The sequence below is a fragment of the Suricata suricatta genome, chromosome 3 (genome assembly GCF_006229205.1).
Source record: "Suricata suricatta isolate VVHF042 chromosome 3, meerkat_22Aug2017_6uvM2_HiC, whole genome shotgun sequence".
Taxonomy (NCBI): Eukaryota; Metazoa; Chordata; class Mammalia; order Carnivora; family Herpestidae; genus Suricata; species Suricata suricatta.
The window spans coordinates 125099594-125120155 of record NC_043702.1 but is presented as its reverse complement, the minus strand read 5'-3'; the positions used below and the strand labels follow the sequence as shown (position 1 = coordinate 125120155).

At 47.9% G+C, this 20562-nt stretch overlaps 1 protein-coding gene across 1 annotated transcript in view; it reads right to left on the bottom strand.

Annotated features, from left to right (window-relative positions):
• Positions 1–20562, bottom strand: part of TNN (tenascin N) — a 54042-nt gene that overhangs the window by 13328 nt on the left and 20152 nt on the right. Inside the window, 8 exon segments of the mRNA XM_029933083.1 lie at positions 2703–2854; positions 3282–3414; positions 4452–4582; positions 7853–8116; positions 12632–12895; positions 13562–13825; positions 14459–14722; positions 16711–16974. Coding sequence (XP_029788943.1) covers positions 2703–2854; positions 3282–3414; positions 4452–4582; positions 7853–8116; positions 12632–12895; positions 13562–13825; positions 14459–14722; positions 16711–16974 — 1736 coding nt within the window.

Genomic DNA, 20562 nt, shown 5'->3' with positions numbered 1-20562 from the left:
GAAAATCTCACTTAAGTGCCTGTGGAAAGAGCTTCTGACGTAGTCCTAAAGACCTGCAAGCTGAAGACTTGCCAGATGGAGAACAAAGATGGAAATACTTGAGGCCCTTCAGTGTCCCCGGATGCCCTTCCTTCTGGCCTGCCTCCTGTGGTATCAGCTACCATGACATAGAGTTCCTCAGGCCTCTTAAACATCCGGGGACTCCTGCTGCCCCAGGGAGGTAAATGTCCTTAAAAGGATTTTTGAAGCTCAATTTGAAAAAGCAACATACTACGGTCATCTCCCAGTGACAAAAGACCCTCGGACCCACAAACATGGACACCTCCATAAAAGATTTGGTGGGGAAGTTTTCAGGACTCCACATGTTTTCTGGACTGTGGTTGCTTTGAGGAGAACCCTATAAAATTTCAGTTCATGTACTGCCTTCAGGAGTCTGGGTCAGAACACAAGACTCAGAGAGGGTGAGGGACTGGTGTTGGTTAGAACACAGAGGGGTTTTATGGCTTCTGGAACTGACCTCAGGTTCCGGGTGAGGGTCATTGGCCTGAGCTGGCTGCAGAAGGCAAGCTCCTTGGGGGCAGGGATTTTGTTTGGTTCACTGCTGGTTCTTGAGGATATAAAACAGTGCTCAGCACACTGTTGGCACACAGTAAGTATTACCGGAAAAAAAGCTTTGGGATTCCCAGGTGGACACACTGGCAGGTATCCTTCTAGAGGTTGTCCTAGACAAACGTCTCCTTCCCCTATGAGAGGCTGGCTTTCAAAAAGGCCCCACTAGGGGTGCCTGGGTGGCTCAGTCGGTTAAGCATCCGGCTTCTGCTCAGGCCATGATCTCACGGTTCATCAGTTCAAGCCCTGTGTTGGGCTTTGTGATGATAGCTTGCTCAGAGCCTAGAGTCTGTCTTCGGATTCTGTGTCTCCCTCTTTCTCTGACCTTCCCCTGCTCATGCTCTCGCTCGCTCGCTCTCTCTCTCTCTCTCTCTCTCAAAAAAAAACTCTTTTAAAAAAAAACCCACTAGACGCCACAAACATTCTGCCGATGGTCAATTATGGGCATGGAGGCAGAAGCCCGGCTTCAAGCCTGCAGAGACCGGATGCTTACAGCCGCACTGATGAAAAGCAGCAGGGACAGCCCTGTGGCACTGCTCAGGTGGAAGACCCTCCAGTGCAACAACCTCTTCGGTTACTTTTATAAATCCATCAGGAATTTCCCCCCTCCAATCCCGTTCCTGCCTCTCAGCAATCAGATGTAGCTGTGCGGATAATAAGTTTTCTTCGCTGCTGATTAGCGGATGGCGTCATTTTACCCGTGGCTGCTCAAGTGTCTTTGGCCTCCCTGGCCCCTGAGCGAACGTGTAAACGAATATAGTCTGAGCACTAGAAGACTGTGCTTTCTCCTTCCCAGAGTGAGCGTGGATACACCGCAGGTTAAGGCTGCATGCTGGTCTGGTGTGGTGACAGCCTCTATCTGTTCAGGCACGGAGAAGGGGGTGGGGGGAGAAGGAGGGATCAGACTGCAACCCTCAGAGGCAGCTCCTCATATAACTGGATCAGGCTGATGCAACCAAAGGAGGTGCTGTGTGGGGTTAGGAGACAACGGCCCAAGGGATATAAAGCCTCCACACAGAAGGACCATCAGCACGTTTTTAGGCTTTAGCCTTCAAAGCAACGGCCCAAAGGCCTTGCCTCTGAACCGCACAGCAGGATACTGAACCTGGATGAAGGCCTTCAGTTCAGAGGACCTAGGCCCAAAGAGGTCAGGCATTTCCATGTTGGGTGGCCTGAGAGGACCCTCAAGGAAGACCAAAGATCTGGAAGGCCGGAGTCCTCAAATCTGGGCTCAACTTTTGTCATTAATTCTTATGAAAGGCCAAGGCACTTCTCCTTGTGGGCCTCAATTTACCTACCTATAAAGTAGAAATAATAACCGCTGTCACTTACTTGAAAGCTTTTGTGTGACAGTCACGTTTATGAGAGGGCTTGGAAGAGAATAAAATGGAGGATTATACAAACAGGAGGCATGATTAGACACTGATAAACCCACAAGTCTCCACAGTCATTAACCTTAGTTTAACTAAACCTGCTCTATCCTGGGCATGAAGTGCTTCAGGCTCTATTCTTTTTGTTTGTTTGTTTGTTTGTTTGTTTTGAGAGAGGAAGTAAGGGGGGAGGGGCAGGGAGAGGGAGAGAGAGGGAGAGAGACAGAGAGAGAGAATCCTAAGCAGAGTCCACACTGTCAGCACAGAACCCGATGTGAGCCTCGAACTCACCAACTGTGAGATCATGATCGGAGCCGAAATCAAGAGTTGGAGGCTAGGGGCACCTGAGTGACTCAGTCAATTAAGTGGCTGACTTCAACTCAGATCATGATCTCACAGTTCCTGAGTCTGAGTCCCACATCACGCTCTGTGCTGACAGCTCGGAGCCTGGAGCCTGCTTCAGATTCTGTATCTCCCTGTCTCTCTGCCCGTCCCCGCCGCACATTCCGTCTCCCTCTCTTCCTCTCTCTCTCTCTTTCTCTCTCCCTCTCTCAAAAATAAACAGACATTTTTAAAAATTTACCCAAAAAGAGCCAGAGGCTTAACTAACTGGGCCGCCCAGGTGCCCCCTTCAGGCTCTGTTCTTAGAGCCCAGGGTGGAGGAATCTGTCTGAAAACAAGCACAAGCCACCCAGCCCCTCCCTCTGGCGGATGAAGACTCACAATCCAGCCACCGCCATCAGTGTCCATGTCACAGTACACCTGCAGGGGCCGGCTGGCATCACCGTGCAGGTAGATGGTATATAGACCACTGGCGACATTGCTGTTCTGCTGAACTTGACTGCAGTCCGAAGGATGCGGAAAACGGGCACCAACTGGGAGTCGAGCAGAGAGAGGGTGTCATGAGTCAAAGGGCAAGGGAGAAGGAGGGGCCTAGCCCCCTGTTTTAAGATAATTTATTTTGTCTAGAAATTATTTCATAGCCTCCTACTACTTTGCTTCTTCCGACTCTTCACAAATATCTTATTTTGCTCATTCACCTGTTCTCATCAAACCTTTCAAATGTACTAGAAATGAGGTCAGGTTTACATCACTTCCTGCCCTGATACCCTCAAAATAACATTCTGTTCTACTCCTCTCTTCAGTCTTTCTACCATGAGATGGGTTTCATTTGAACCCATAACTCTGTTGCCCCATTTCCAGAGAAATCCATCACTCTGTCTGCTCACTCCTCCTCCTTGGACAGCTCTCTTGGCTTTCTGATGCTTGTCCCCTACCACGTTCTCATTCAGAGAACATTACCTGTGGAAAGAGTGGTAGATACACTCTTGCTCCGGCGATCACCCTTAAAGGCAACTAAGGAGACTGGGTAGGCGACGCCCTGCTCAAGGCCTTGCAACTCAAGTCTCTTGTCCCCTCTTCCAAGCTGTACCTCCTACCAAACAAAGGAGACAGTAGACAGTCATTCAGTGTGTCACCCCCAGCGCCCTAGTGGTCAGCAGCTTTCCCTAGTGCTAACAACAGGAGCTCTCCGAGAGCACAATGTTTGGTTTCCTTGAGAGCTTAGTGGTGCCCAGAATCCCAGGGGCCCCAGAAGCTTCACTGAGGGGGCGGTGCCACAGAGATCCAGACCTGCTAGGAGTGCTAGCAGAGAGCCAGCACAGGGGCTGCCCCTGGGAGCGCACCCACCAGGCCTCCTGGGACTCTCTGCCTCCAGGTACATGCTGGAACACCAACTACAGTCACCAAGGCCGGTGGTGCTGGGCTGACGAGCTAATGAGGGAAGTTAAAGTGACTGCTGACATCTGTGCGGCAGGGCCATCACTGGCCCTTCGATGCACTTCCTTCTGAGCCTATCATGTTTCCTCTATAAGCAGAGGACTAACTTTCCTTGAAGCGCTCCCATAAGCTATCATTGATATAATGAATAAATCAAAGTGCCCTTCCTTTCCCTCTTCATCCCTTCTCTCTTGCCAACAAGGAAGAGGAAGAATGGAACTGGATCAAGTGACAAACACTTGCTGGCCTTCAGATTCCAGGTGAGAGGGATAACTCTCAAAATAAGGGTCATTAGATTCATTTAATAAATATTTAGTGAGCACATCTTGTGTGCCAGGTTCTAAGCATGTTAGATACAATGATAGATACTACAGACCAACGTCCTTGGAGCAAATGTTTACTGGGAAAGACACACAATGGAACAAAATAATGTGGGGCAGATGTGCAGCCAGCAAGTATTCAACGGATAGCGAGGAGCAGGAACAGAAGTTAGTCCTGTAAAACGGGGCCACCTGTACGATGTCAGCCGACAACTGTGTGAAGTAGCTTCCCTAACACAGCAGATGATCAACACTCGACTCATTTCCCGGCTGATCAATATGATACCAGCAATCAGGCCGGCAGACCCAGGTCGGTGGCTTCACATGGAGGCTGGGCATGGGTACCAGAGACAAAGCAAGAAGCATCCAATACCTTAACGGTGCCATCTGGGAACTGGTAGGTCAGAATGTAGCCATCGATCTGAGCAGAGGGGGGCATCCAGGTCAACACCCCTCTGGATTGTGTTACGGCAGATGGACGAAGGTTCTTGGGAGGGTCGATGTCTATATACAGAAAGTCCTATAATTAGGATTACTTGGTATTTCTGCAACTGAGGCAAGACCATTTTTGATGTGTTAACATATTTTCTACTGACTTGTCCCTTCCCCGTTCCACCCTGGCAGCAGGCATGGTCTCTGTTCTTCTTTGCCACCAGCTCCTTATGACCTTTGTTTCTAAGAGCATGCTCCAGGGGCGCCTGGGTGGCTTAGTCAGCTAAGCGTCCGACTTCAGCCCAGGTCATGATCTTGTTGATCATGACCCAACAGTTCATGAGCTTGTTGAGCCCCACGTGGGGCCCTGTGCTGACAGCTCAGACTCTGGAAACTGCTTCGGATTCTCTGTCTCCCTCTCTCTCAGCCCCTCCCCTGCTCGTGCTGTGTCTCTCAAAAATGAATAAATGTTAAAAAAATTTTTTTAAATAAAAGCACACTCCTCACTCACTGAAGATAAGGGGACTAAGGAAGAGGGAAGCGAGTGGGGCCCAGACAGAGCACCTCCGTGCTCCCACGTTCCTGCAGACTCTCCAGGAGGGGTGGGTATGAACCATCCGGATCATCCAGATCAGCAGGCAGATTGCTGGTGACGGCAGGGCTCCTGAAGTGGCTGGGAATGCGGATCTGAAAGGGCCCTGTGCGCGGAAACCGGGTGTCCTGGCCAACACCTACCTGGGAAGATAACCACAGAGCTGCCCACCCCACCCGCCATGGCTGGCACTGGAAAACTACCCAAGACTTTACATACAGCCCTGGGGAAGGGGCATGCCCCCTAAATCTGAGACACCCACCCACCAGCAGAACGGGGGCTTGTGATAAACATTAAGTTGGGACAGAAATATCAAATTCTATCTCCTACGTAACCAAATATGTGGCCTTAGATGCACGGGGAAGGCGCGGCAGCAGCGGTGGCCTTTGTGCAAAGGAGAGAAAGAGAGAAAGGGAAGAAAAAGCGGAGGAAAAGCAGAGCCTCCCTTGTGACTCTGAATGTGCAGGGAGGGGGTTGCGCGCTCTAGAGACTGGGAAAACCAAAGCTCAGCAAGAATTCTAGTCAAAACCGTATTAATTGATCAGATGGGTCGTTTTTTTAAAGCCCAGTAAGATTGAGTGAAAATTTTCCATTTTGAAAAATCATCATAGAAGGTGATTTTAATTTAGAAGTCCCCAAAAAAGATGTCTCCAGGCTATTTTCTCCCCAGTAGCGTTTTCGGCCGAGAATGGAATTGCAATGTTTTAATAGAAATCAGGCAGCTGTTGTTTTGAATTAGGCTGTTTTGACAAATTTTGAGTTTCTGTAATATCAGCTCGGTTTGACTTTCTAAAGCGGAACATCTGGTATGGATTTTATTCTTTCCATCACACTACAAAACTAAATTTCCTGCTTCCAAACATCAAAGCAAAACCTTAACTATTTAAGTATCTTAAGCTGGCCTCTGTTATTTCTCCGACTGCCCACCAAGCCCCTGGTAATGGACTCGAGATGTCTGAGTTACTTCCATATTTCTGTGAAGTAGAAACATGGCAATATTGTCTTTTTAAATTGTTATTATTTGAGAGAGAGAGCATGCAAGCTCAGGAGGGGCAGAGAGAGAAAGAGAGAGAGAACCCCAAGCAGGCTCCAGGCTGTCAGCTCAGAGCCTGGAGCAGGGCTCTCGATCCCACAACCCTGAGATCATGACCTGGGCCAAAATCAAGAGTTGGATGCTCAACCCCCTAAGCCACTGAGGCGCCCCTTACTGTCTTTAAGCTTGGGAAGAGTGAGGGGCACCTAGTGGGTTAAGCGTCTGACTTCAGCTCAGGTCATGATCTCGTGGTTTGTGAGTTTGAGCCCTGCGTTGGGCTCTATGCTGACAGCTCAGAGCCTGGAGCCTGCTTTGGAACCTTCTCCCTCTCTCTGCCCCTCCCCCACTCATGCTCTGTCTCTGTCTCTCTCTCAAAAATAAATAAACATTAAGAAAAGTTTTTTAAATGGGAAGCGTGAAGCAAAGAGAAGATAACGAAGGAATAGAGGAAGAAAGGAACAAGCGAGACAGAGAGAGGAGTGGGGGAGGGTAAAGGAAAGAAGGAAGGAAGAGGGACTGGCTGCCTCTGGAGAACAGCACTGACTATTAGGGAGTCTGAGCTGTAGAAGAGTTTTCTTTCTATGTATTCCTTTGTTTAGTTTGAAATATTTTATTCTAAGTACACTTTACTCTTTTAATTAAAAACTGCTGCTAATTTTATTTATTTATTTATTTAAAGTTTTTTAATGTTTTATTTATTTTTGAGACAGAGAGAGACAGAGCATGAGCAGGGAGGGGCAGAGAGAGAGAGGGAGACACAGAATTGGAAGCAGGCTCCAGGCTCTGAGCTGTCAGCACAGAGCCCGACTCGGGGCTCCAACCCACGAATGTGAGATCATGACCTGAGCCGAAGTTGGAGGCTTAACCAACTGAGCCACCCAGGCGCCCCTGCTAATTTTAAGTAATAAAGAAATTCACAGCACCTCTGACTCCAGCAGCCACACTGGACACAGAGGGGATGGCCAGCCCTTGCCCGGACTGTCCAACTGTCCAAAGAGACCCAAGGACATCAGGGTGGACCCGGCGATTTTCTCAGTCCTTGCGAGGCCCCATCACACACATAAAACACATCAGTCCAGGCCCCTCTGATCACTAACTGGGCTGGGGGGGGGGGGGACAGGAACGGGAAAAGACACTCCACCACTGCCCCCAATCTGGGAGGTGGAAACAGAAGCACAACCTGCCTCCCTCTTCTCCGAACTGGAGCTGAGGCCAAGCAGGTGTACCATCCAGGCGGGGAGCTGGGAGCTGGGCAGGGTAGAGGGGTGACGACGAGGCTACTTCTGCACCACCACCCGGGAGAGCCACACGCTTTGACTTTCACACTGCCTCCTCAACACTCTTCTTCTTCTTCTTTTTTTAAATTTATTTATTTTGAAAAAGAGAAAGAGTGCATGCTGGTGGAAAAAAGGCACAAAGAGAGGGAGAGAGAGAATACCAAGCAGGCTCTGCACTGGCAGTGCTTGAACACGGGGCTTGAACTCCTGAACCATGAGATCACGACCTGAGCCTAAATCAAGAGTCGGACACTTAACCCACTGAGCCACCAGCCACACCTCCTCTATACTCCTTAATCAGAGCTGTCCTATAGGCATAAGGTAAAGAGGGACCACGCTGAGTCATGTCCTCAGGTGAATCAATGGTCTTCCCTGCTCCTCTCCACACCCCCAGGTGCTGATGGGTGTGAAGGGTCCCCCGTCCCAGGCCCTCACAGTACCTGTCAGGGCCGTGGTGTCAGCCTTCTTGCTCTCCCGGGCCCCCTTCTGGGCCCACACCTGGACCGTGTACTCCACACCCGGCCTCAGGCCCGTCAGCACGGTGCTGCTCTGCTCCTTCCCCACCGGCACCTCCCCGGTGTCTCCTTCAGCAGACGTGTAGCGCACCATGTACCTGTCGATGGTGGCCTGCACCGGGTCCCAGGAGACAGTGGCCGTGTTCTCTGTCACCCGATTGGTCACCAGGTTTTTGGGGCTGTCAATTTCTTTTTAAAAAGGAAAAGCTGAATTTTAGAGCCACAGGAGGCCATCCTACCTCCCAACCTCATCTCTAGGAGCTCTCCACTCAAGTATATTTAATAATGATACAATTCCACCAAATTTAATTCCACATTAAAAATGGGAGGAATTAGATCTCCAAGTTTGTCAATATGGAAATATTCTGTCTCTCTAGTTCTACAAAAATAACACTGAAAGTTTCCTGAGCAATAGGACAAGCCACCCAAACTACTGTTGGGACATCTCTTCTCGTTATCTCCGTGGTATGTGGTTATTTTGTTTTACCAAGTCTCAGAGCTGAGACGTCAGATCTTCTGACCTTCTCGTCTCTTACAAAGGAGAGGAGAATGGAGGTCCAGAGAAATGAAAAGACTTGCCCAAGATCCTGCCATTTCCCCATGTTCAAACCCAGACAAGCCCTTCTCCACTCTGAGTTTTGAAGCCTCCCACCTTCTGAAGGACTCTGCTCCTTTTCATCTGCCCTCTCTCAGCACCCTCAGCCTCTCCTGCTCTCCGGCCCCTCTGCACGCTTCAGGAGACAGACTTCTCTGGAGAGCAGTCTGCGTGCCGCCACTTCAGTCCTCCCCTCCACTCACCTCTCGGTTCAGTGAGCTTTGGCACTTTTCTACACCACGCCACCAAAACCACTAGTATAGGTCATCGCCAACCCCGTGTCGCCAGACCCAACGGACACTCACCATCCTCACCTTCCTGGACTTTTAAGCGGCATTTGGCAGAGCTGATCCACTCCCTCTGTCTTAAAATGCTCTCAGCTCTTGACTTGCACAACTATGCCCTCCTCTCGTTTTCTCCTAACTGCCTCCTCGGTCTCCTTTGTCAGCAACGAGGAAACGTTGGGGCGCCAAGGGCCCCCCTCTTCCTCTCTCTCCACTTCTCCCTAAGGACCGCACCCATGTCCATGGCTCTGAACACCAACCAATGCTCCCAGCTCCCTGATACGTGAGCCCCTGGCTTGCACCCACAACCACGTATCCACCACAGCACCTAGCCTGAGTTGGATACTCGACCAATATTTGCAAATTGATGGATAAGTCAATTGGCCAAGGAATCTCACAAATTTCTCCAGCATAAATGTCTAAAAGTCTTAACATTCCTCCCTGAGCCTATTTATCTCACAGTCTCTCAGAAAATGCCAGAAACCCAGGTCATACCTGGTTCATTTTCTCCCCACCCCACACCTCACCCATCAACAAACACTGGCATTCATGCCTCCATATGTGCCCAGGTATCCCCTCTCCCCTTTCCCAATGGCCATCACCACCTCTTGCCGGGATTTACACTAGACTCTTCAATAACCCTCCTAGTGCTACTCTTGTCATGTTCCTTGTGTATTCTCCTCACTGTGGCCTGAATAATCTGTTTTAAACAAACACAGAATCAAGTTGCTCTTCTTCTGATAAATGTAACACACTCCTTCCTTCAGGCACATGGGGTCCCGTGTGAGTGACTCAGCCTCCTTCCCGCCTGCCTGGCGCCACTGCCTCCCTCACCCTCGGTGCTCCAGCAACACCAGCCCCATGGCTGTCCTGTGACCATCAGCGGCTGCAGCTTACGGCCATCAGGTCATTCCTCCCTTGGCCAGAAATAGCTAGTTTCCCCCAATAACCACCCTCCTCTTCCTCCGTAAGCATACTGTCCGATGGCTCTATCTGCAATGATGGAAATATTCTGCCCTGTCCAATACAGTAGCCAGTAGCAGCATGGCAATGGACCATCTGAGATGTGGTGAATCCAACTTTGAAAATAATTTTAATTTTAATTCATTAAAATTTAAGTCACCACAGGCAGCCAGGGGCTACTGAGTTGGATGGGATGGTCTAACAGAAGGGTAGGGCAGGCATGCAACCATCCAGCTGAAGACTTCGGTGCCCAGCCTTTCCTGTGGTGAGGTCTGGCACCACGTCTAGGGTCTGGCCAGTGGGACACGAGAAGACCTGAAGGATGCGTGCAGTGTTCTGGTCATGCCCTTCCCTTTCCTGGGTCCCTTTCCACTGCTGGAATGAGGACAGACAATGACCACAGAGATGGAGGCAACCACCTAGGGATGCGTGCACAGCAATACTGAAGGGGCGAGGGTCTCCCGTGCCAGGGAGCTACCCCATCAGCCCTGGCCTGCTTCTACTCTGCCCATTCCATAAGAGAAGAGAAAGCTGCTCTCCACTGTTATTTGGCTGTGTCCATCGATGTGTATCTAAACCATTACTCAACCCATCCCCTCTAGGGAACATCCCTACCCTGTTATTCTTTACACCTGCACTATGTTCCTCTCCTTCATAGAACCTATCATAATTTACAGTTTCGAGTTGGTTTCCTTATTGGTTGTCTGTCTTTCTCACTGAACTGCAAGGGAGTAGGAATCATACTTGTTCTGTTTGCCTTGGATCCCAGGCCTGGCGCTTAGAAGATGCTCATCAAAACATAGCTGTGTACTGAAATGAACACACAGCTCTAACTGCCAGGGAAACACTCATTCCTCTAAAATACACACCATCTATTAAGTCAAACCAGATAAAACAGCTTGCCACAAAACTGTTCTCCAATCCAGTATGGGGTTTTTTTTGGAATTTTATGTTGTTTTTACCTTCCTATAATTTTTTATCATGGAGAGGTAGAGCAGTTAAAACACAAGCTTGGGGAAAGAGTTTTAAGACCTTCACAGGACTGCTCAGTATGGACCCCATAATGATGGTTTGGTGATTTTTTTTTTTGGTAGGGGAGTGAGGGTTTTTTACAGCAAAATTTCCTAAAACGGTCCCTGAGTCACAGACCCCAAAAGCAACAGGGGCATAATTCATCAGCAGCAGATCAACCCCCAGTGATGACCCCAGTTTCTGGTTTCCTCCCTCTTGTTACCTGTCGGGGCCGTGGTGTTGGCCTTCTTGCTCTCCTGGGCCCCCTTCTGGGCCCACACCTGGACCGTGTATTCCACACCCGGCCTCAGGCCCGTCAGCACGGTGCTGCTCTGCTCCTTCCCCACTGGCACCTCCCCGGTGTCTCCATCAGCAGACGTGTAGCGCACCATGTACCTGTCGATGGTGGCCTGCACCAGGTCCCAGGAGACGGTGGCCGTGTTCTCTGTCACCCGGTGGGTCACCAGGTTTTTGGGACTGTCAATGTCTAAAAGGAAAAGTACTCATTATTGTGCACTAGTTATAGGCCACAGAATGCTGACACTCACATCGTTTTGCTTGGAGTGAGGCCCTTTCATGTTACGTGGTCTTCCCGTCACCTACACTCTAACTACTTCATTAAGATATGATAGGGGTGCCTGGGTGGCTCAGTCGGTTAAGTGTCCGACTTCGGCTCAGGTCGTGATCTCCCACTCTGTGAGTTCAAGCCCCACATTGGGCTCTGCGCTGACAGCTAACTCAGAGCCTGGAGCCTGCTTCTGATTCTGTGTCTCCCTCTCTCTCTGACCCTCCCTTGCTCACGCTGTCTCTCTCTGTCTCTCAAAAAAAAAATTAAAAAAAAAAAAAGATATGATAGAGCTTCATTAAGGTATGACGAAGCTGGGCTTCTCAAGCAGAAAGCACAGTAAACCAAAATCTGCAAATCGACACTATTACCTTTACAGAGAGAGTACAAAACAAATCTCATTATGTATTTGGTAAGCGTATATCAAACTCCCACTATGCACAAGGCATGGTGCTACATGGAGGACAGGGTCCAGTTGAAGAAGACACAGTCCATGCTCACAGGCAGTGATCATTTTGTTTCTAGCATCATGTCAATGAAGATTTCTCATTTCCTCCAAGATGACTCTAATAACCAGATGCAAATGTCAGCTCCAAGAGGAAGAGGACCATGACCATATCTCCTCTGGGTCGCCAAAGCCCCATAGAGAACAGAGCACATGGTAAATACTCAATCCACATTGTTGAATGGATCAGCCAAATGAAGTCCAGTTTTAATATGCTTTACACATCATGGATTCACTTGTAATGCTGGTTTGCTGGTTAAATCACTGCAGAAACATGGCCAAGCATCTCTTTCCCAATAAAATTAGAATAGAACATAGAAGTTATCCTCATCCTCAACACCAGATTATCATGATTCATTCGTCCTACAGCACACCACATAGATCTACTTGCTCTGGTAGATATGAGGTCTACTTTGCAAAGTTGAGTTATCCACATATTATTATTTAATAATATTAACATTTGATTTTCATTTTCTCCTCCCACTCAAAATGCTGGACCCTTACTACTGTCCATGGTGAAATATTCATGCACCCAGAGGAGGAGTAGCCGGACACGACCATCCAATCACGGCAAAATTGTACTTTGGAAAATATCACATGGGTCTGACTTGTAAGGAAATCATTTAAAGGGAAGGGAGGGATGGTGTGTGCAATCTTTTATGAAGGGACACTATCCTGCTCTCCCATAAATCATCTGGTCCACCAGTGTCAAAGCAGGAAAACAAAACTTGATCAGCCATAGGTTTACGTTTTACGTTCTCAAAAAACAATGCTCCATTACCTGTCGGGGCCGTGGTGTCGGCCTTCTTGCTCTCCCGGGCCCCCTTCTGGGCCCACACCTGGACCGTGTACTCCACGCCCGGCCTCAGGCCCGTCAGCACGACGCTGCTCTGCTCCTTCCCCACTGGCACCTCCCCGGTGTCTCCTTCAGCAGACGTGTAGCGCACCATGTACCTGTCGATGGTGGCCTGCACCGGGTCCCAGGAGACGGTGGCTGTGTTCTCTGTCACCCGGTCAGTCACCAGGTTTTTGGGGCTGTCAATTTCTTTTAAAAGAAATATTTAGAAAAGCCTAAGCTTTGAAGCCATGGAAGAGACACCCACCACCCCATCACTGTCATTTTCAACTTCTGGAACTCTCTTAGCACAAGGCGATGGTATTCCCATCCAGAAGCTGCTGGGAGTCAAGGGAGAAAGGAACTCATGGTTCCAAATTTCAAAAGACTACTCATGGTAAGCTTAACATACCCTTTTGGCTTTTAGCTCCCTAAAATGTGGGAGGAAAGCCATCCTCTTAGCAACATAATGGTACATCACAACAGTCATTAAACATCTGCCAGGATGTTCAGGGTACCTAATTTATCGTCTTATCAAGGGCTACTTCAAGGGCAATCATTCTAAAAGTATTATCACAAGCATTGGAAAGATCAGGGCCTATAAACATCTTTGCTGAGTCCGCTGAAAACATGGCCAGTGCACAACTTGACTTCTCCCTTCTCGTGGGCTGAGCAGTTTCGTGGCCATGGCCATGACCAGGCAGAGTAAGAGCGACCAGCTATCACCTCACTGAGATCGCTCCTAGGACTCACTGTCCTTTTTGGTCTTTGTGACTTTCTTTGCAGAGTCTCTCATCTCAGGCTACATCTTGGGTACCATGCACACTCAAATCCACATGCTCAAAATTTAATTCTGATTGATCATTTTGTTATTACCTGTTGGGGCCGTGGTGTCGGCCTTCTTGCTCTCCCGGGCCCCCTTCTGGGCCCACACCTGGACCGTGTACTCCACGCCCGGCCTCAGGCCCGTCAGCACGACGCTGCTCTGCTCCTTCCCCACCGGCACCTCCCTGGTGTCTCCTTCAGCAGACGTGTAGCGCACCATGTACCTGTCGATGGTGGCCTGCACCGGGTCCCAGGAGACGGTGGCCGTGTTCTCTGTCACCCGGTCTGCCACCAGGTTTTTGGGGCTGTCAATTTCTTTAAAAATAATATTTGGAAAAGCCTAAGCTTTGAAGCCATGGAAGAGACACCCACCACCCCATCACTGTCATTTTCAACTTCTGGAACTCTCTTAGCACAAGGCCATGGTATTCCCATCCAGAATCTGCTGGGAGTTGATGGAGGAAGGAAACTCTGATTCCCAGTTTCAAAAGACTACTCATGGTAAGCTTAACATACATTTTTGGCTTTCATGTGGAAGGACTGACATATTCTTAGCAAGATAATGGCACATCACTACCATCATTAAACATCTGCCAGGACGTTCAGGGTACCTAATTTATCACCTTATCAAGGGCTACTTCACGGGCAATCATTCTAAAAGTATTATCACAAGCATTGCAAAGATCAGCGTCTTCGCTGAGTCCACTGAAAACATGGCCAGTGCATAGCTTGACTTCTCCCTTCTCGTGGGCTCAGTGGTTTTGTGAGCTACTTGCCACGACCAGGCAAGGTGAGAGCGACCAGCTACCGCCTCACTGAGATCACTCTTAGGACTCATTGTCCTTTTTGGTCTTTATGACTCTCATCTCAGGCCGCTTCTTGGGTACCATGCACACACAATTCACATGCTCAAAATTCTATTCCAATTGACCATCTTCCTCTTATTACCTGTTGGGGCCGTGGTGTCGGCCTTCTTGCTCTCCTGGGCCCCCTTCTGGGCCCACACCTGGACCGTGTACTCCACACCCGGCCTCAGGCCCATCAGCATGGCGCTGCTCTGCTCCTTCCCAACCGGCACCTCCCCGGTGTCTCCATCAGCAGACGTGTAGCGCACCATGTACCTGTCGATGGCGGCCTGCACCGGGTCCCAGGAGACGGTGGCCGTGTTCTCTGTCACCCGGTCAGTCACCAGGTTTGTTGGGCTGTCAATGTCTGAAAGGAGAGTTAAAGCGCACCATTAACAAGCACCGAAGAGTGAGACCGTGTTGCTTGAAGGGAGGCCATTTCCTGTTCTTACAGTTTTCCCATCCTATGTCAGTTTTCAGCTGTTTCACGGAGACAGACCCTCTCTCCATGGCTGGACTCTTAGATCCTCAAAAAGGCAGCACAGACAATGGAATGAGCACCAGTACCCAGAGTCAGAAGAGCTGGGTTGCAGTTCCAGCCCGGAAATGCAGAGCAGAGGGGTAGGAAAAGCCCTGAGCAGAGCCAACAGACCAGGGATGTCGGTCCAGCTCCGCCGTCAGCCAGCCATGGCCCTGACAGCTAGCACCGCTGCCCCCAGCTGAGCCTCAGTTCTTTCTCTGTAAAATATGGGCCTTGCTAAATAGATACGAAGGTACCATAATATTCAATGAATATTCCATAAATCTGACTTTGAATCATCAGCTGACTCTGTGATTCATAAAAATCATTCACTTCTTTGTATTTGAGGTTTCTTAACTCTAAAATGGGGATAATGATTCCTTCTCTACCCATCTCACCAAATGCCTCTGAGGACCAAGCAACTGAAGAATATAACCCTCATTCATTGCTGGTGGGTATGTAAAACAGTGTCACCATTCAGGGAATAATTTGGCCATTCCTCAAAAAGTTAAACAGAGTTATCATATGACCCAGCAATTCCACTCCTAGGTATATACCCAAATGAATCAAAAGCACATGGCCACACAGAAGTCAGAAGTTTGTACACAAACACTCACAGTATCCCTATTCACAATAGCCAAAAAGTATAAAAAACACAAATGTTTATTAAGTGACAAGTGGATAAACAATGTGTTACATCCATACAATGGAATATTATTTAGTAAGAAAGTAAAATATTCATACATGCTTCAAGATGGATGAACCTTGAAAATATTATGTGTAGTTAATAAAGCCAGTCATGAAAGGCCACATGCTGTGTGAATCCATTATATGACATGTCCAGAATAAGGACATTCTGTCTCTACAGAGACAGAAAGTAGTTGTTTCCAAGAGCTGGGGGGAGTGGATGTGGGGAGGCACTGCTAATGGACATGGAGTTTCTTTCTGGAGTGATGAAAATATTCTGATTAGATAACAATGATGGTTGCAGAACTCTGTAAATATACTAAAACCCACTCAACGATATGATTTAGAAGAGTACATTTTATAGAAAGTAAATTACATTGCAATAAGTCTGTTCTTAAAAAATGAGGACACAGAGATGAACAAGCTTTAAAAATGATGAACTGTTACAGGATGTAAGTGCAACCTTAGGATCCCGAGAATGGAGCACACGGTGCTCCAGAGCAGATTTATCCCCTAAGAAAACAGTAACCCTTCCTTACTTCAAAGAGATCAAGTAAAAAACCACTTCCCTAAAGAGTAGGCTTGGGGTGCCTGGGTGGCTCAGTCGGTTAAGCGTCTGGCTTTGGCTCAGGTCAGATCTCATGGTTCGTGGGTTCAAGCCCCACGTCGGGCTCTGTGCTGACAGCTAGCTCAGAGCCTGGAGCCTGTTTCAGATTCTGTGTCTCCCTCTCTCTCTGACCCTCCCCTGTTCGCACTGTCTCTCTCTGTCTCTCAAAAATAAAATAAAAAGCGTTATAAAAAAATTTTTTTTAAAGACTAGGCTCACTGATCCTAACATATATGGTTTCTTTATATCTTTTCCATTTTGAGACAAAACATTTCAATGATTGAGCACAAATTGGAGGAAGAGTGGGTAGATAGGACCAATCACCATCTATATTTATAAGACCAAAGTATGAGGCCAATATAAGCTTATTTGGAGGTAATGTGCAAAAGGAAGGTGAGACATGGTGTGTGCAATCTTTTATGAAGGGACACTATCCTGCTCTCCCATAAATCATCTGGTCCACCAGTGTCAAAGCAGGAAAACAAAACTTGATCAGCCATAGGTTTAGGTCTTACATTGTCAAAGAACAATGCTCCATTACCTGTTGGGGCTGTGGTGTCCACCTTCTTGCTCTCCCGGGCCCCCTTCTGGGCCCACACCTGGACCGTGTACTCCACACCCGGCCTCAGGCCCGTCAGCATGGTGCTGCTCTGCTCCTTCCCCACCGGCACCTCCCTGGTGTCTCCATCAGCAGACGTGTAGCGCACCATGTACCTGTCGATGGTGGCCTGCACCGGGTCCCAGGAGACGGTGGCTGTGTTCTCTGTCACCCGGTCAGTCACCAGGTTTTTGGGGCTGTCAATGTCTGAAAGGAGAGTTAAGTGCACGATTAACAAGCACCGAAGAGTGAGACCGTGTTGCTTGAAGGGAGGCCATTTCCTGTTCTTACAGTTTTCCCATCCTATGTCAGTTTTCAGCTGTTTCAGGGACATAAATCTTCTTTCCACAGCTGGACTCTTGGATCCTCAAGGAGATATCACAGGACAGTAGGATGAGTACTAGATCCAGAGTCATAAAAGCTGTGGCCCTGCACATCTCAACGGTTTCTGGCTGGGCTTCAGCCTCATTACCTGTAAATCTGGGGTTCGGGTTGGACAGACTTTAAAGCTCCTTTGAGCACTAATGTTCCATGCATACCTCTAATTTCATAAATTACCAACTTGTCTCATGACCTTGGACAAGTCACCTCACTTCTATGCATGGATAAAATAGGATTTTTAATAGTGTATATCTCACTGGATGGCTCTGAATACTAAGACAAAAAATATCATGTAAAAAGGGGCCTTGAAAATATTGAAGTATTACAGTGTCTACAGAATAAAAAAAAAGCAGGACAGGATAATATTAGTGTATATCCTGGAGACTAGCTGTATTAAATTAGTTAATATCCCCATTGTGACAATTCTTTGCACAGAGTGGATTCCCAATGATCATAAGCTATTATTGATATCACTTCGCTGATATTTTATGAATGAAGATTATGGTCCTTCACACTACACACAAAGAATGTATTAAAAAATGTAGTCACCAAGAAAATAATAGTATGTCTTTGCTCCAAACAGTTCTTTGCAAGAGTAATTTCCCTAAAGTCTTTGTTCCTAAGTCATGTCACATATGTACAATGGTATGTTCAAGCAGGACTCCCCTTACCTTGGTTTGAGCTGTGACCCCAAGATAATTGGCATCTACATTCCAATCTTAAAACCCACAGTCAAGGTAGGACCAACAGTCTTGTGGCCCTTGGTTGGCCAAATCATCTCCAGACAACGAAAGGGGTTGGAGAGGCCAAAGGGATGGGACTTCAAGGGTGGATTTCTTTGGGCAGAGTTACTCTGAGTTTCATGTGTTCTCAGTCAGGAATAACTGGCAATTATCTGGAGACCTACTTGGTTGTCACAACTAATTGTGGGATGAGGAGGCTACTGGAGTCTAATGGGTAGAGGCCAGGAATGCTGTGAAACACCATACAGTGCATAAGACCAATCCCTGCAACAAAGAATTATCCAGCCAAATATTTCAGTAGTGCCAAGGCAGAGAAGCTCTGCCCAAGGCTTAGAGAATACTGTAGGCTGATGTCTGACATGTATCTAAAATATCTAAGAGGTGAGAACATGGTCGTTTGCTCTGATGGAGAATATTGCAAAAGAACTATGTATCTAGTTGAATGGATGGATGCCTGCATGTTCCCTGTGGACCAGATGTGGGCCAAGGAAAGAAGAGCCTGCCCAGGATTGTTTTAGAAGCTGTCCAAGACACTCAGCCAGAGGGGTGAGGTGATGCCACCAGAAAGGCACTGGAGTGCACCCCACATATGTAGACAGAGGAAGGGGAGTCGGTGACCAGCAGAAGAGATGCCTCTGTCACAGGATCACTACAATGAAAGCTCAGAGTATAAGAGGGTTTCTGAAGAACACACAGAAGTGCTCCATGAGGAAAACGTTAGCTTTAACAGCTAGCTTTGTCAGACCCCATGACAGGCCCAGGGCAGCTGTGACAGTTACAGTCCAGCAGGACCCCTTACCTCTCCTCCTCCTGACCCCTGGCTTCTCTCCAAGCTGAACCAAACATAAATGGGCCTGAAACTACAGTGAGCATGCTAGAAGGAGGGTATCTGAAGGATAAAAAGGGAAACAAAAGAGCAGCCCAGCAGGTCCCTTCCCATCACAGGTAGTTAGCCCTCAAATGGCCCAAGCTGGTGGAGAGGAGACTTAACTTTAAATGAAGTATTGATATAGACATTTTAATTACTAAAATGATATGTGGTGAGGACTAAAATTGACTAGTACTTGCTTACTTTTAGCTAACAGAGCACTGTTACTATTTCTGCCTAAAACATTCATCAAAAGGGCAGAAACATAAAAGATTCACAGAAAGCGTTTAAACAGGTAAGGAAAGAAAACAGGGTTATTTTGGGACCCTGGTCAGGCTCCCCCCACCTGGAGGGCACTTGTGCTCTCATTGTGTTTAGTCCGTATCAGGTGAGGCATTTAGTGTGTCCACAGCACAGATGTACAGGCAGAGAACAAAAGACTATGAGCAGTAATATCAATTTTAGAGACCAAAGTTTGAAGACCACAGGATGAGCTGTGCACTCTACGAGAAGCCATCATATGGAAGTAAGGTACACAATGAACCCTACAAGGACACCATTGCCCTCCATAAAACCTTCCTTTCTGCCATGGTCACAGAAGGAAAACCAACTGAAACAGACCTGAGTTTAGCAGTGACACAGGGATGACGCCCTCTCCATTACCTGTTGGGGCCGTGGTGTCGGCCTTCTTGCTCTCCTGGGCCCCCTTCTGGGCCCACACCTGGACCGTGTACTCTACACCCGGCCTCAGGCCCATCAGCATGGCGCTGCTCTGCTCCTTCCCAACCGGCACCTCCCTGGTGTCTCCATCAGCAGACGTGTAGCGCACCATGTACCTGTCGATGGCGGCCTGCACCGGGTCCCAGGAGACGGTGGCCGTGTTCTCTGTCACCCCGTCAGTCACCAGGTTTGTTGGGCTGTCAATGTCTTTAAGAGAGATGAAAGAATGTAGCATTTACCAACTCTCTAGTTCCAGAAAGGCCCGCACATACACCAACAAAATGATGATCTCAACAGATTTCAGAGTCTGGTATATGCCAGTGATTGGGATAACTTGAGGGTTTAATTAAGCAAGTGGTCTGAAATCCCAAGGATGAGCTAACAGCATGTAAGAGACGTAGGGTTTTCAGGCAAAGCCAAAATAGCCTCAGCTTTATAAACTTTACCCACAAGTAGACTTTGGATTTTTAAAAAAAATTGGTCTTCATATACGAATTTCTCCATTACCCTGAATTTACATAATATACTCTTTCAGCTCCTGACTCTCTGTACCTGAAAGCAATTATACTTCAGTAAATCTCTGCAGTGGCTCTAATGTTTTCTTTGGGAAAAAATATCCTGAAAGTAGGAGCTGTTCATTCTTTTCCATATAAAACATTATGCCTATGGCCAGAGAACCAGAAGGCTCAACCAATGGTCTTTGAGTTCTGGGCTGATAAAAAAAATAATAATAATCCTACTTGCAGAATGTGTCTGGGTTTCAATGAAGTTCAACTGGGGTGGCATCTGGGCTCCACCATTTCCTAGTTGCTGACTTTGGACAGACTCACCAAATTTAAGTCTCCATCTCCTCACCTCCACACAGAAGGAATTACCAGAACCTACCTCACAGATTGTGACAAATCACAGATGAGATATTCACATGGTAAATGCTTGAATATAAATTCTTTGTTAATACAAGTCTCACTCGAGGCACAGAATTCTCCCTTTCTCCTTAAAATGTGAACCTTAGAGTCAGAAATCCAAGTAATTGGGTACGTGACTCGCAATGTCTTATGATCCTGTTTTAAAAACCACTTTTTG